Genomic DNA, 17,174 nt, shown 5'->3' on the forward strand with positions numbered 1-17,174 from the left:
TAATCTTGCCAATGAAAAAAATAGTAGTTTGCAATAGTAGTTGGCAATATCAGTTTTTTTTGTGATAAATGAGCTCTCTTATTCAATGAATGATGGAGCTGAGTTTGCCTTTTGCCCAAAACGTCATTTAAGGTGTTCTAAAGCTTTTTAATATCATTCTTTATATAATTTATCTTTGCTTCATATTACAGTTTCTTCTTTTTGTGCAGCCAGACTTATTGCATTAAGTTGGTCTTATACCCGTGCATTAACACTGTAATTACTCTAGTAACATTGTATTGACACATTGTTACATAGTAACTTCAGTAATTGCATTGTATTGGAGTTCAACTGTTATTCTCAAAGGAGAATAGCATATATGTAGCCCTTATGTACCGGTATGTAAAGAAAAATACTTCTAGAGAGAAATGGGCACTTACCATGTGATTTATGGACATTAACAAATTTTATTTAAATGTTATACATAAAACTTTAGTTTGTTCATTCTTTTTTTTATTTAGCCAAACAAAAAATCATATATTTTTTTAAATATTAATTCTTATTTACAATTTAAAACAGTACAGTAAATAATAACAACATTATCAATAATAAAAATGTTATAAAACATAAACTTTCCATTTGAAAATTTGTGAGCTGGGAATTCCAGAATGTTAGGATACAAAGTAGCTATTGGGAGTTGCTGTACATTCAAACAGGAACTAGAGGTGTGTTCAATCAAATAAGAATTAGGCTATATGTCAATCTGTTCAGCAGGACACCACGATGTGGAACATTCTGACAGAAATAAATGATGTGGAACAAACATGTCTCTCTGCCGTATAGAAGAAGTAATCATGTTGGCTGTATTCATGCTATTTCTATCTGCAACATCAACAATGTTTGACTACTGAATGGGACCCTAATTTCCTTTTATATAATTCCTTGAACTGTTATTTTACAATACCTTTTGGAATTGCTAACCACACAGGTGGCAAACATTTGCGGCATAAAGATGACCAACAGAATATGGACAAATTATGATCGACATGGTTGTGGCCAGAATTACAACCAAACGTTTGCTCTGTTGAATGCACCTCGAGCTCATTAAGGTCAACATTTTCTAAAGGGATGGGGCTGGGGAGAGAAGGCGTGTGTTGTCTGTGTGTGTATGTGTACAGAGTAAGGAGATGAGACGGTCGGCAGGGGAGTGAAAACATGGATTGAGCCTTAAAAACAAAACAAAAAGTAACAGTACAGCAGCCTGGTCTACTGGACATCATCATCATCACCAGGACTGGACGCCATACAGCTCCAGACTACCATGATCAAAGTCTACAGACTTCTGGACTTCCCCATCCAATTCCCTTTTTTCCAGGTCCCATAAAGTCACAGTTCCAGTCCCCCGCTCCTTCCTGTATAATTCCTGGCAGGAGGAAGAACGACGTCTGTCATCAGGAGCCATTTTGGAGAAACGTGTCCTCCTTGGCATTGGCAGACTCCAGCATACCTACTTGGCTGCTCAGAAGGCACTGTGTCGTTCTGTTCCTGGTGGTCTTGTGTGAGGGATCTTGGCATGGAGGAGAGACATAGATAGTAATTTCATGTTTCAAATCACACAAAAAGACATTTGATGAATGTATGATGCGATCACATGCAGGCACGCACACACAAATACACTGCTCAAAAAAATTAAGGGAACACTAAAAAAACATCCTAGATCTGAATGAATGAAATATTCTTATTAAATACTTTTTTCTTTACATAGTTGAATGTGTTGACAACAAAATCAAACAAAAATTATCAATGGAAATCAAATGTATCAACCCATGGGGGTCTGGATTTGGAGTCACACTCAAAATTAAAGTGGAAAACCACACTACAGGCTGATCCAACTTTGATGTAATGTCCTTAAAACAAGTCAAAATGAGGCTCAGTAGTGTGTGCGGCCTCCACGTGCCTTTATGACCTCCCTACAACGCCTGGGCATGTTCCTGATGAGGTGGCGGATGGTCTCCTGAGGGATCTCCTCCCAGACCTGGACTAAAGCATCCGCCAACTCCTGGACAGTCTGTGGTACAACGTGGCGTTGGTGGATGGAGCGAGACATGAGGTCCCAGATGTGCTCAATTGGATTCAGGTCTGGGGAACGGGCGGGCCAGTCCATAGCATCAATGCCTTCCTCTTGCAGGAACTGCTGACACACTCCAGCCACATGAGGTCTAGAATTGTCTTGCATTAGGAGGAACCCAGGGCCAACCATACCAGCATATGGTCTCACAAGGGGTCTAAGGATCTCATCTCAGTACCTAATGGCAATCAGGCTACCTCTGGCGAGCAGATGGAGGGCTATGCGGGCCCCCAAAGAAATGCCAACCCACACCATGACTGGTCCACCGCCAAACCGGTCATTCTGGAGGATGTTGCAGGCAGCAGAATATTCTCCACGGCATCAAAAGCCAAGTCAACAAACAGGTCACTGACCATCTCGAATCCCACCGTACCTTCTCCGCTGTGCAATCTGGTTTCCGAACCGGTCACGGGTGCACCTCAGCCACGCTCAAGGTACTAAACGATATCATAACCGCCATCGATAAAAGACAGTACTGTGCAGCCGTCTTCATCGACCTTGCCAAGGCTTTCGACTCTGTCAATCACCATATTCTTATCGGCAGACTCAGTAGCCTCGGTTTTTCTGATGACTGCCTTGCCTGGTTCACCAACTACTTTGCAGACAGTGTGTCAGTGTGTCAAATCGGAGGGTATGCTGTCCGGTCCTCTGGCAGTCTCTATGGGGGTGCCACAGGGTTCAATTCTCGGGCCGACTCTTTTCTCTGTATATATCAATGATGTTGCTCTTGCTGCGGGCGATATCCTGATCCACCTCTATGCAGACAACACCATTCTGTATACTTCCGGCCCGTCCTTGGACACTGTGCTATCTAACCTCCAAACGAGCTTCAATGCCATACAACACTCCTTCCGTGGCCTCCAACTGCTCTTAAACGTTAGTAAAACCAAATGCATGCTTTTCAACCGGTCGCTGCCTGCACCCGCACCCCCAACTAGCATCACCACCTTGGATGGTTCCGACCTAGAATATGTGGACATCTATAAGTACCTAGGTGTCTGGCTAGACTGTAAACTCTCCTTCCAAACTCATATCAAACATCTCCAATCTAAAATCAAATCTAGAGTCGGCTTTCTATTCCGCAACAAAGCCTCCTTCACTCACGCCACCAAACTTACCCTAGTAAAACTGACTATCCTACCAATCCTCGACTTCGGCGATGTCATCTACAAAATGGCTTCCAATACTCTACTCAGCAAACTGGATGCAGTTTATCACAGTGCCATCCGTTTTGTTACTAAAGCACCTTATACCACCCACCACTGCGACCTGTATCCTCTAGTCGGCTGGCCCTCGATACATATTCGTCGCCAGACCCACTGGCTCCAGGTCATCTACAAGTCCATGCTAGGTAAAGCTCCGCCTTATCTCAGTTCACTGGTCACGATGGCAACACCCACCCGTAGCACGCGCTCCAGCAGGTGTATCTCACTGATCATTCCTAAAGCCAACACCTCATTTGGCCACCTTTCGTTCCAGTTCTCTGCTGCCTGTGACTGGAACGAATTGCAAAAATCGCTGAAGTTGGAGACTTTTATCTCCCTCACCAACTTCAAACATCTGCTATCTGAGCAGCTAACCGATCGGTAAATAGCCCACCCAATTTTACCTACCTCTTCCCCATACTGTTTATATTTATTTACTTTTCTGCTCTTTTGCACCTGTACATGGCCATCTGATCATTTATCACTCCAGTGTTAATCTGCAAAATTGTAATTATTTGCCTACCTCTTCATGCCTTTTGCACAGAATGTATATAGACTCTCTCTTTTTTTTCTACTCTGTTATTGACTTGTTAATTGTTTACTCCATGTGTAACTGTGTTGTTGTCTGTTCACACTGCTATGCTTTATCTTGGCCAGGTCGCAGTTGCAAATGAGAACTTGTCCTCAACTAGCCTACCTGGTTAAATAAAGGTGAAATAAAAATCTCCAGACTCTGTCACGTCTGTCACATGTGCTCAGTGTGAACCTGCTTTCATCTGTGAAGAGCACAGGACACCAGTGGCGAATTTGCCAATCTTGGTGTTCTCTGGCAAATGCCAAACGTCCTGCACGGTGGACGTCGGGCCCTCATACCACCCTCATGGAGTCTGTTTCTGACCGTTTGAGCAGACACATGCACATTTGTAGCCTGCTGGAGGTCATTTTGCAGGGCTCTGGCAGTGCTCCTCCTTGCACAAAGGCAGAGGTAGCGGTCCTGCTGCTGGGTTGTTGCCCTCCTTCGGCCTCCTCCACGTCTCCTGATGTACTGGCCTGTCTCCTGGTAGCGCCTCCATGCTCTGGACATTAAGCTGACAGACACAGCAAACCTTCTTGCCACAGCTCGCATTGATGTGCCATCCTGGATGAGCTGCACTACCTGAGCCACTTGTTTGGGTTGTAGACTCCGTCTCATGCTACCACTAGAGTGAAAGCACCGCCAGCATTCAAAAGTGACCAAAACATCAGCCAAGAAGCATAGGAACTGAGAAGTGGTCTGTGGTCACCACCTGCAGAACCACTCCTTTATTGGGGGTGTCTTGCTAATTGGCTATAATTTCCACCTGTTGTCTATTCCATTTGCACAACAGCATGTGAAATGTATTGTTAATCAGTGTTGCTTCCTAAGTGGACAGTTTGATTTCACAGAAGTGTGATTGACTTGGAGTTACATTGTGTTGTTTAAGTGTTCCCTTTATTTTTTTGAGCAGTGTATATATGCTGAGAGGTTTGTATAATGCACAGCACAGTGCCACTTGCTCCAAAATGGTAAAGTGTGTGTGTGTGTGTGGGGGGGGATTGTGTGACATACCAGTCTTAGAAATGATAGTGAGGGAGATGTTAGAAAGAGAGGAGCAGAAACTGAATGAGAGGATGTGTCTATGCAGCTGAGATCCATTGAAAGAGATCAAATGAACAAAGAAAACAACACAAAGAGATGAGACCAAGAGACAAAACTCTGGTTAGTCCAGAAAAATATATGTGTAAAAATAAATAATAAAACAATGATATCAGATCAAGTAATGATGGATTAAAAAGAGTGTACCACACGAATGTGAACAATGAAGGTGAAGGTTAGTACTTTAAGTAGCTAGGCTTGATACATGCAGCCCAATGGCCGCATATACCAAGCTTCTCACAATAGGAGTTCTGATATAGGATATTTTTTTTAAATTAACATCACAATGAATAAGATGACGGGGGGGTATCACTCCTGTTTTGAGACATTTGATGCATACACCCTCAGTCCTCTAAAGAAACAGGAGTTTTTTTGTTTTCTGGGCGGTTCCACAGACCTGCTCGTTCATGACAGTGGAAAGCTCGGTGAGCATGTCCCTGTAGTGGGCCCTCATCTCCTCCTGGTACTCCAGCTGGTCCTCCTTGATCAGCTGCTCGTTGACGTCCAGCGCCTGGCCGCATGCCTCCGCAAACTGCCTGCAGGGCCAGACAGAGATTGTTAGGGCCAAGGGCCAAGAGTTTTCCCTGTCCTGATCATGTGACCTGATCTGGAAAAACTCTGGGTTCTAGTTATCTTGACCTGAATTGACCCCAACCCTTTTGCTTTAGATGTATCAAATGCATCATCGATCTATGTGTGGTGCAGTTGGTAAGGGTGTGGCTCTAGCAAAGCCAAGGTCGTGGATCCAATTCCCACAGGGGTCATATACACATACTAAAAATGTACTTTTGGATAAAAGCATCTGCTAAGTGGTGCATAAAGGTATTTTCTTTGATCTAGGTCATGAAAAGTGTGAAGAATACCTGAAAATCTCCTTGAGCAGTTTGACTTGGTTGTCAGGGTATTTCTTGGCATTTTTCTCTTCCAGGAAGGCTCGTGCATAGGCCATGGGCCCTGCATTCACCTGTAAAGTAAGTTAATGGTTATTCACCTGCATCATTTTCAACAGACAGCACAGTATGAAGAAATTAGTATTGAGGGTAATGCTAATAATGCAAGAGGCTAATACTAGTGATGGGAGAGGCTAATGCTAAAGATGCGAAACGCTAATGATAATAGTGATGCTTGAGGCTAATGCTAATTCCGTGGTTGCAATGGCTAATTCCGTGGTTGCCATTTTGTATATAATTAATACAAATCTTGCAAATCTTTTGTTTTAAGAATGAACAATTAATATACACATTTTTTTGATTATTTATTTAACTAGGCAAGTCAGTTCTTATTTACAATGACGGCCTTCCGAGGAACAGTGGGTTAACTGCCTTGTTCAGGGGCAGAACCTTGTCAGCTCAGGGATTCAACCTTTCAGTTACAGTACCAATGCTCTAACCTCTAGGCTATCTGCCACCCCAGAATCCACCACAGACTTTTAAAACTGAAGCTGGCAAGTCATTTGTTTGTTGTATTTAATGTCAGCTAGCTAGCTGGTAATAGTTTTGATTCGAATGCCAGCCATGTGTCCAGAGGTTGAGGATGGAGAGAATCCCAAATGCAAGACGGCTGAGGTATGCAATGATGAGGATCATATGAGGAGGACGAGGTTACAAGGCTACTCTTGAAATATTATTGAAATGTGGTGTGCTTTCTGGCGCCATGTAAATGCCCCAAGTGGGTGCTTCATTTTGGTAGTTGTGAAGAACTAGATAGCTAGCTACACCAACTACAGAGTCCATGAACTGCAGTGGCTGAGCTCAAACTTCATCCGAGTCTTACTGTGGAGAAGTCACACAGACGGTAAGGATGACAAGACACCTTGATGACACCGTGCTGCCTGCCTGCCCCTGGACATGCCCCAGAGACTATCTTTGCTTGCTCTCCCACTTTGACCACCTCCCTCCAATGACCACTCAAACCATGAATTTTCTGACCATCTCATGACCTTCCCTTTCATGACTGATGATCAAATAAAATAAAATTGTATTAGTCACATTCGCAGAATACAACATGTGTAGACCTTACCGTGAAATGCTTACCTTACAAGCCCTTAACCAACAGTGCAGAAAGAGTTAAGAAAATATTTACCAAATAAACTCAAGTAAAAGAACTATAAAATGTAACACAATAAAATAACAATGACGAGGCTATATACAGGGGGTACCGGTACCGAGTCAATATGCGGGGGTACAGGTTAGTTGAAGTAATTTGTACATGTAGATAGGGGTGAACTATGCATAGAAAAGTGAGTAGCAGCTGTGTAAAAAACAAATGTGTGTCAATGTGAATCATTTGATTCATTTTTCAGCAGTCTTATGGCTTGGGGTTAGAAGCTGTTAAGGTGCCTTTTGGTCCTAGAGTTGGTTGTCTGGTACCGCTTGCCATGTGGGAGCAGAGAAACAAAACAGTGTATGACTTTGGTGACTGGAGACTTTGACAATTTTAAGGGCTTTCCTCTGACACCGCCTAGTATATACAGTGCCTTGCGAAAGTATTCGGCCCCCTTGAACTTTGAGACCTTTTGCCACGTTTCAGGCTTCAAACATAAAGATATAAAACTGTATTTTTTTGTGAAGAATCAACAATAAGTGGGACACAATCATGAAGTGGAACGACATTTATTGGATATTTCAAACTTTTTTTACAAATCAAAAACTGAAAAATTGGACGTGCAAAATTATTCAGCCCCCTTAAGTTAATACTTTGTAGCACCACCTTTTGCTGCGATTACAGCTGTAAGTCGCTTGGGGTATGTCTCTATCAGTTTTGCACATCGAGAGACTGACATTTTTTCCCATTCCTCCTTGCAAAACAGCTCGAGCTCAGCGAGGTTGGATGGAGAGCATTTGTGAACAGCAGTTTTCAGTTCTTTCCACAGATTCTCGATTGGATTCAGGTCTGGACTTTGACTTGGCCATTCTAACACCTGGATATGTTTATTTTTGAACCATTCCATTGTAGATTTTGCTTTATGTTTTGGATCATTGTCTTGTTGGAAGACAAATCTCCGTCCCAGTCTCAGGTCTTTTGCAGAATCCATCAGGTTTTCTTCCAGAATGGTCCTGTATTTGGCTCCATCCATCTTCCCATCAATTTTAACCATCTTCCCTGTCCCTGCTGAAGAAAAGCAGGCCCAAACCATGATGCCGCCACCACCATGTTTGACATTGGGGATGGTGTGTTCAGGGTGATGAGCTGTGTTGCTTTTACGCCAAACATAACGTTTTGCATTGTTGCCAAAAAGTTCAATTTTGGTTTCATCTGACCAGAGCACCTTCCTCCACATGTTTGGTGTGTCTCCCAGGTGGCTTGTGGCAAACTTTAATCAACACTTTTTATGGATATCTTTAAGAAATGGCTTTCTTCTTGCCACTCTTCCATAAAGGCCAGATTTGTGCAATATACGACTGATTGTTGTCCTATGGACAGAGTCTCCCACCTCAGCTGTAGATCTCTGCAGTTCATCCAGAGTGATCATGGGCCTCTTGGCTGCATCTCTGATCAGTCTTCTCCTTGTATGAGCTGAAAGTTTAGAGGGACGGCCAGGTCTTGGTAGATTTGCAGTGGTCTGATACTCCTTCCATTTCAATATTATCGCTTGCACAGTGCTCCTTGGGATGTTTAAAGCTTGGGAAATCTTTTTGTATCCAAATCCGGCTTTAAACTTCTTCACAACAGTATCTCGGACCTGCCTGGTGTGTTCCTTGTTCTTCATGATGCTCTCTGCGCTTTTAATGGACCTCTGAGACTATCACAGTGCAGGTGCATTTATACGGAGACTTGATTACACGCAGGTGGATTGTATTTATCATCATTAGTCATTTAGGTCAACATTGGATCACTCAGAGATCCTCACTGAACTTCTGGAGAGAGTTTGCTGCACTGAAAGTAAAGGGGCTGAATAATTTTCCACGCCCAATTTTTCAGTTTTTGATTTGTTAAAAAAGTTTGAAATATCCAATAAATGTCGTTCCACTTCATGATTGTGTCCCACTTGTTGTTGATTCTTCACAAAAAAATACAGTTTTATATCTTTATGTTTGAAGCCTGAAATGTGGCAAAAGGTTGCAAAGTTCAAGGGGGCCGAATACTTTTGCAAGGCACTGTAGGTCCTGGATGGCAGGAAGCTTGGCCCCAGTGACTGGGCAGTACGCACTATCCTCTGTAGTATCTCATGGTCAGATGCCGAGCAATTACCATACCAGGCGATGATGCAACCGGTCAGGATGCTCTCAATGGTGCATCTGTAGAATTTTTTGAGGATCTGGGGACCAATGCCAAATCTTTTCAGTCTCCTGAGGGGGAAAAGGTGTTGCCGTGCCCTCTTCACGACTGTCTTGGTATGTTTGGACCATGTTAGTTCGTTGGTGATGTGGACACCAAGGAACTTGAGACTCTCGACCCGCTCCACTACAGCCCCGACAATGTTATTGGAGCCTGTTTGGCCCGCCTTTTCCTGTAGTCAATGATCAGCTTCTTTGTCTTGCTCACATTGAGGGAGAGGTTGTTGTCCTGGCACCACACTGCCAGGTCTCTGACCTCCTCCCTATAAGCTGTCTCATCGTTGTCAGTGGTCAGGCCTACCACTGTTGTGTTGTCAGCAAACTTAATGATGGTGTTAGAGTCGTGTTTGGCGACGCAATCGTTGGTGAACAGAGAGTACAGGAGGGGACTAAATACACACCCCTGAGGGGCCCCAGTGTTGAGGATCAGCGTAACAGATGTGTTGTTGCCTACCCTTACCACCTAGGGCCGGCCCGTCAGGAAGTCCAGGATCCAGTTGCAGAGGGAGGTGTTTAGTCCCAGGGTCCTTAGTTTAGTGATGAGCTTTGTGAGCACTATGGCGTTGAACACTGAGCTGCAGTCAAAGAACAGCATTCTGACATAGGTGTTCCTTTTGTCCAGGTGGGAATGGGCAGTGTGGAGTGTGATTGAGATTGTGTCATCTGGGGATCTGTTGGGGCGGTATGCGAATTGAAGTGGGTCTAGGGTATCCGAGAGGATGCTGTTGATGTGCGCTATGACCAGCCTGTCAAAGCACTTCATGGCTGCCGACATGAGTGCTACGGTGCGGTAATCATTTAGGCAGGTTACCGTCACTTCCTTGGGCACAGGGTCTGCTTGAAACATGTAGCTATTACAGACTCGGTCAGGGGGAGGTTGAAAATGTCAGCGAAGACACTTGCCAGTTGGTCCGCAAATGCTTTGAGTACACGTCCTGGTAATCCGTCTGGCCCCGCGTCTTTGTGAATGTTGACCTGTTTAAAGCTCTTGCTAACATCGGCTACCGAGAGTGTTATCACACAGTCGCCAAGAACAGCTGGTGCTCTCATGCATGCTTCAGTGTTGCTGGCCTCGAAGGCATTTACAGTTGAAGTTGGAAGTTTACATGCACTTAGGTGGTAGTCACTAAAAGTCGTTTTTCAACCACTCCAAACTTTTTGTTAACAAACTATAGTTTTGGCAAGTCGGTTAGGACTACTTTGTGCATGACACAAGTCATTTTTCCAACAATTGTTTACAGACAGATTATTTCACTTATAATTAACTTATAGTTCACAATTCCAGTGGGTCAGAAGTTTACACACACTAAGTTGACTGTGCCTTTAAACTGCTTGGAAAATCCCAGAAAATTATGTCATTGCTTAGAAACTTCTGATAGGCTAATTGACATCATTTGAGTCAATTGAAGGTGCACCTGTGGATGTATTTCAAGACCGACTTTCACACTCAGTGCCTCTTTTTACTGGACATCATGGGAAAATCAAAAGAAATCAGCCAAGACCTCAGAAAAACAATTGTAGACCTCCACAAGTCTGGTTCATCTTTGGGAACAATTTCCAAACACCTGAAGGTACCACGGTCATCTGTACAAACAATAGTACACAAGTATAAACACCATGGGACCACGCAGCCGCCATACCGCTCAGGAAGGAGACGCGTTCTGTCTTCTAGAAATGAACGTACATTGGTGCGAAAAGTGCAAATCAATCCCAGAACAACATTAAAGGACCTTGTGAAGGTGCTGGAGGAAACAGGTACAAAAGTATTTATATCCACAGTAAAACGAGTCCTATATCAACGAGTCCTATACCGCTCAGCAAGGAAGAAGTGACCGCTCCAAAACCGCCATAAGAAAGCCAGACTACGGTTTGAAACTGCACATGGGGACAAAGATCGTACTTTTTGGAGAAATGTCCTCTGGTCTGATGAAACAGAACATAGAATTGTTTGGCATAATGACCATCGTTATGTTTGGAGGAAAAAGGGGGAGGCTTGCAAGCCGAAGAACGCCATCCCAACCGTGAAGCACGAGGATGGCAGCATCATGTTGTGGGGGTGCTTTGCTGCAGGAGGGACTGGTGCACTTCACAAAATAGATGGCATCACGAGGGAGGAAAATTATGTGTATATATTGAAGCAACACCTCAAGACATCAGTCAGGAAGTTAAAGCTTGGTCGCAAAATGGGTCTTCCAAATGGACAATGACCCCAAGCATATTTCCAAAGTTGTGGTTAAATGGCTTCAGGACAACAAAGTCAAGGTATTGGAGTGGCCATCACAAAGCCCTGACCTCAATCCGATAGAAAATGTGTGGGCAGAACTGAAAGAGCGTGTGCGAGCAAGGAGGCCTACAAACCTGACTAAGTTACATCAGCTCTGTCAGGAGGAATGGGCCAAAAATTCACCCAACTTATTGTTGGAAGCTTGTGGAAGGCTACCTGAAACGTTTGACCCAAGTTAATCATTTTAAAGGCAATGCTACCAATTACTAATTGAGTGTATGTAAACTTCTGACCCACTGGGAATGTGATGAAAGAAATAAAAGCTTAAATAAATCATTCTCTCTATTATTATTATAACATTTCACATTCTTAAAATAATGTGGTGATCCTAACTGACTTAAACAGGGAATTTTTACTCGAACTAAATGTCAGGAATTGTGAAAATGTATGAAATGTATTTGGCTAAGGTGTTTGTAACCTTCCCGACTTCAAATGTAGCTTGTCTGGCAGGTTCGCTTCATTGGGCAGCTTGCCTTTGTAGTCTGTAATAGTTTTCCAGCCCGGCCACATCCGATGAGCATCAGAGCCGGTATAGTAGGATTCAATCTTAATTCTGTATTGATGCTTTGCTTGTTTGATGATTCGTCTGAGAGGATAGCGGGATTTCTTATAAGAACTCGGATTAGTGTTCCGCTCCTTGAAAGTGGCAGCTCAAGCCTTTAGCTCGATGCGGATGTTACCTGTAATCCATGGCTTCTGGTTGGGAGATGTAGGTACGGTCACTGTGGTGACGACGTCGTCGATGCACTTATTGATAAAGCCGATGACTGAGGTGGTATACACCTCAACATGTTGTTGTTGTTTTCTAAATTGCTTGTCTTTTTTGTGTTACTTTACAGCGCTTGAGATTCTTTATGTAATGAATAGTGCTATAAAAGTTGAATAAATTATTAGTATTATTTGAGGCTAATGCTAAAGATGCAAGAGGATAATTCAAAATAATCTAGAGGCTAATGCTAGTGATAGAGGGCTACATAGAGGAAGCATGAGATGATAGACAGTAAGTAGCTTGTGCTGCTTCACCATGACAGATAATCCAATATCGCTCTCTGTTACTGCAACAGCGTGTTAAGATCAGCCTGCATCATGCTGTCACTCTGAGCCGAGCTGTTTTCACCCATTTCACTGTATTTACAGGGGATTAGGGCTGGGAAAAGCCTGAGAAGAGGCAGGATTATGGAGAGCATGGGTCTCAGCATAGACTGTTTGGTAATAATATACCACGTGTGGATAAGTGCAAGCGTGTGTGCGTTCATGTTAGTGTGTGACCAGTGCCTTTGGCGCCGTTTCATGAGCAGTGCTTAATTTGAGACGGATCATGATGGAACTTTTGGGTGTTGGATGGCGGGGGTTCAGGTTTATGGTTTGCTCAACATTGTAGCCTAGAGACCAACGCATCGTTCTTGCTGTGGTGAGAGAGAAGCATACCTGCAGCCTATCTATCACAGGACTAGAATAAGATTAACTTTTTATTATCTCTCTCCCTCGCTCTGCTCTGATAGACATGAGCCTGCAACTATTATCTCTCCAGCGTTGCACTTCATCGTCATCATCATCCTTATAGAATCATAGCTGCGGAAAGGGTACTGCAGCACCCCTGACATATTTCAATACATTTGCCAAGGAATATAATTACTGCTGTCTGTTCAGAAATAAATGAAATAACTCAGACTACCACACCAGGAGTAGGCCTATAATGTAGCCACAGCCACATTTTTATTGCCTAGCTGTGGATTGTGTGTAGACCAATTACAATGCATAGCCTACAGTCCGGAATGTGCGTCAAATCTGTCAGTGAACAGGCATCTACCAATATTTAAAATACAATTGTGGGAAAACATAGGTTGGAAAGCAAATGGCTCTTGTTGAAAAAAGAAGCCTCTAATCTGTCTGCAGAGGCTAACAAAAAATGGAGAGATATGCTTTTGGCTCAAGCGCATAGGCCATGTCTGGTGAGCTGCGCATTATTGAGCGAGTCAGTGAAACTGGAAAGCCTTTTTCAGAGCTATAATTTCTTCCTCATATTGTACAATATGTGTGTCTCCACACACCTACTGTAGGCCTAGTCCTGGGGTGGATTCAAGACAAGGTATTTCCTATTGATCTTATATTCTCAGTTTGTCAGTGTCAAAGTAGCCTGCCGTTTTAATCATATGTACGGTATTAAACAATATTATGCTAAAGTCTCCAGTCATTATAAAATGCTTTTATAAAAGGCAATATTTTCCCCATGTGTGCAACTTCTGCAAGCACCTCTACTCTACTGCTCTACGCCACTATGCAAATGCAATGATATGCATGCAATGCTTTATTATAAAGGTGTGATTTTTCATGCGTTCTTGTACCTCAGAGCCCCCACTGGACACTCCACTCTCACACACACTTTTTGCTTGGCACCTCCCAATTTACAAATGAAGCATACATTTGCATTTAGGAAAACAGCTAACTTCCTACACATTTTGCCATAGCGATTTCATAGCTGCCAATTTTTGTGGGTTTGGGGAGGTGGGGTGCATCCTACGCCAGGGTGTGTGTGTGTGTGTCAGCTCAGCTATGTCTGAACTCACTTATGTGTGTATGCATGTTGTTGTGTGTGTGTGTCTGTCTGTACACTATGTGCATGTCTTCTAAACTCAACCCTTCTGTGTGTCTCTCTACATCTTTCTCCTCCCCCACCCCTACCCTTACCTTGACGCTGACGCTACCCTGTAGTTTGAGCTGCAGCCGGATCATGTCCACCTCTGCCATGGCACATAGCTGGTTGAGCTCCGACACTTTGCAGGACATCTCGTCGATGGCCACCTCGATGGGGTTCATCTCCGTGCTCTGCTGCTCCACCACCTGGATACGCTTTTTCAGGTAGGGGAAGGTGGAATTCGCTGGGTGGGGGGGACAGAAAGGGGGAGTAGACACAGGGTATGAGGAACCAATTGGTTAATCCTTGTGGTCCTGGGTGGCTCAGCCATGAGTAGGGAGCCAGGACTGGGTTTGATACCCGCTGGGGCTACCCATATGAAAAAATGTATGCATGCACTACTGTAATAACTCGCTTTGGATAAAAGTGTCTGCTAGATGGGATATATTTTATTGTATTAAACCAGAACTGTTGGGTTTGTTTGGGAATTGTTGTCCGATCTTTCTTCCATTTTGAAGGGAAAACCATTGAACCTACACCATAACTTTACTGGTCAGAATAGGTCACAAATTACAGCACTGGTCATTATACTAGTGATTCAGACAGTTATGGCTCAGTATTTATTGGTTACTCAGACACTTCCTAGTTAGTATAATATACTACCATACAAGCTGATGGCTCAGTGGCTATTTCGGCCACACCCATTTAAGACAGGTATAAAATCGAGCACACAGCCATGCAATCTCCAGAGACAAACATTGGCAGTAGAATGGCCCGTACTAAAGAGCTCAATGACTTTCAATGTGGTACCATCATAGGATGCCACCTGTCCAACATGTCAGTTCATAACATTTCTGCTGCCTCGGTCAACGGTAAGTGCAGTTATTATGAAGTGGAAACATCTAGGAGCAACAATGGCTCAGCCACGAAGTGGTAGGCCACACATGCTCACAGAGCGGGAACCCCGAATGCTGATGCGCTTAGCATGTAAAAAAGGTCTTTCCTCGGTTGCAACACTCACTACCGAGTTCCAAACTGCCACTGGAAGCAACATCAGCACAATAACTGTTCACCAGGAGCTTCATGAAATGGCTTTCCATGTCTGAGCAGCCGCACACAAGCGTAAGATCACCATGTGCAATGCCAAGCATCGGGGGGAGTGGTGTTAAGATCGCCGCCTTTGGACTCCAGAGCAGTGGAAACGCGTTCTCTGGAGTGATGCATCACGCTTCACCATGTGGTAGTCGGACAGACGAATCTGGGTTTGGCGGATGCCAGGAGAACGCCACCTGTCCCAATATCAGTGCCCCACCTCACTAATGCTCTTGTGGCTAAATGAAGCCCCCGCAGCATTGTTCCAACATCTTCTGGGAAAGCCTTCCCAGAAGGGTGGAGGCTGTTATAGCAGCAAGAGAGGGGACCAAATCCATATTAATGCCCATGATTTTGGAATGAGAAGTCCGACGAACACGTGTCCACATACCTTTGGCCATGTGGTGTATGTGACAGTAAATGTTGACAGTTCTTTGGATACAAATATTAGCAAAAATTATATTTTTAATAACTCACTGGTTAGTATGGTGCGTCTCTTGCACTGTTCCTCCACGTCGCCATGTTTCTTCCCCGACAGAGTGAAAGGCGTCTCGAACACGAAGCGATTGATGTTGTGATGTCGCTCGAAGTCAGTCTTCTTCCCCTGCTGCTCCTTGTTGTCGAAGTAGGGCACTACGTAGGTCACCTGGATGTAGGCGTACTTGGAGTCCAGGTCTTTAGGATTTACCTGGTGGGTTATATCAAACAGCACAATCAGTTCACAGTCTGGGTCGTATTCATTAGTTCACTACGTAGAAAACCGTGGCAAAACATTTTTGCAATGGAAAATGTTTCGCAAACAAAAACAAGAATTACTTACTGGACAAATTCAGGTAGTCTCTCCCCATTTTGGTCCGTTTTCCACCATTTGGTGTCTAACGACCCTGCTCTCTTAAAAGGATCAGTCTAACGAATTGTGTTGGTCTCTTTAGTCTTGTTGAGTCAGTCTCATAGTCAGTCTTGTGTAGTCACTCAGCTGCTCTACCTCGAAGCCTGGCATGCAAGGCGACTACCTACTGGCTGTAATCGCTACCAAAGGTGCTTCAACAAAGTACTGAGTAAAGGGTCTGAATACTTATGTAAATGCGATATTTCAAATATTTATTTGTTATAAATTTGCAAAAAAAATGATCTAATCCTGTTTTTGCTTTGTCATTATGTGGCATTGTCTGTAGATTGATGAGGGGAAAAAACGATTTAATCAATTTTAGAATAAAGCTGAAAGTAAGAAAATGTGGAAAAAGTCAAGAGGTCTGAATATTTTCCGAATGCACTGATATATGGTGAACGATGAAGTGTATATTTAGATTTGATTAGGATCTCCATTACCCGACGCCAATAGAGACAGCTAGTCTTACTGGGGTCCGACACATAACAAAAAAGACATTACAGACAAAAGACGTTACAATTTAAATACATTAACATGTAGTGTGTGTGTGTGTGTGTGTGTGTGTGTGTGTGTGTGTGTGTGTGTGTGTGTGTGTGTGTGTGTGTGTGTGTGTGTGTGTACAGTATGCATCTATCAGTTACACATACATGTCAGTACACACAGATGTCGTATCTTAATTTGATCATCCTGTTGTTGCAGGAATTTTCGTGCACCACTGAAAATGCAAATTTGCAATGTATTTGAGGTTTGAAAGGCCTCTGAAGTTTGTCATTTCCACTTGGACATTTCAGACTTGATTTGCCCTAACGAAAAATGTATCAACCCCTACACATAAAAAAATGGATAAAACACACAATAATTGACATCTCCTGTTGCTGCAGGATTGTTTTCCTGCTTTTTATTTTTCCTTTATTTAACCAGGCAAGTCAGTTAAGAACACATTCTTATTTTCAATGACAGCCTGGGAACAGTGGGTCAACTGCCTGTTCAGGGGCAGAGCGACAGATTAG

General features: G+C 43.5%; 1 protein-coding gene across 7 annotated transcripts in view; it reads right to left on the bottom strand.

The window, feature by feature from the left end:
- Positions 1-426: 426 nt before the first annotated feature.
- Positions 427-17,174, bottom strand: part of LOC135546043 (dedicator of cytokinesis protein 10-like) — a 181,778-nt gene continuing 165,030 nt past the window's right edge. For all 7 annotated transcript variants that reach the window (XM_064974130.1, XM_064974129.1, XM_064974133.1 and 4 more), the window contains 5 exons: positions 15,753-15,963; positions 14,237-14,427; positions 5,851-5,951; positions 5,385-5,523; positions 427-1,546 (listed from right to left, as the gene is read on the bottom strand). In XM_064974130.1, coding sequence (XP_064830202.1) covers positions 1,499-1,546; positions 5,385-5,523; positions 5,851-5,951; positions 14,237-14,427; positions 15,753-15,963 — 690 coding nt within the window. In that variant the 3' untranslated portion in view covers positions 427-1,498. The remainder of the gene's footprint in view (positions 1,547-5,384; positions 5,524-5,850; positions 5,952-14,236; positions 14,428-15,752; positions 15,964-17,174) is intronic.

This window comes from Oncorhynchus masou, chromosome 9 (genome assembly GCF_036934945.1).
Source record: "Oncorhynchus masou masou isolate Uvic2021 chromosome 9, UVic_Omas_1.1, whole genome shotgun sequence".
NCBI classification, from domain to species: domain Eukaryota; kingdom Metazoa; phylum Chordata; class Actinopteri; order Salmoniformes; family Salmonidae; genus Oncorhynchus; species Oncorhynchus masou.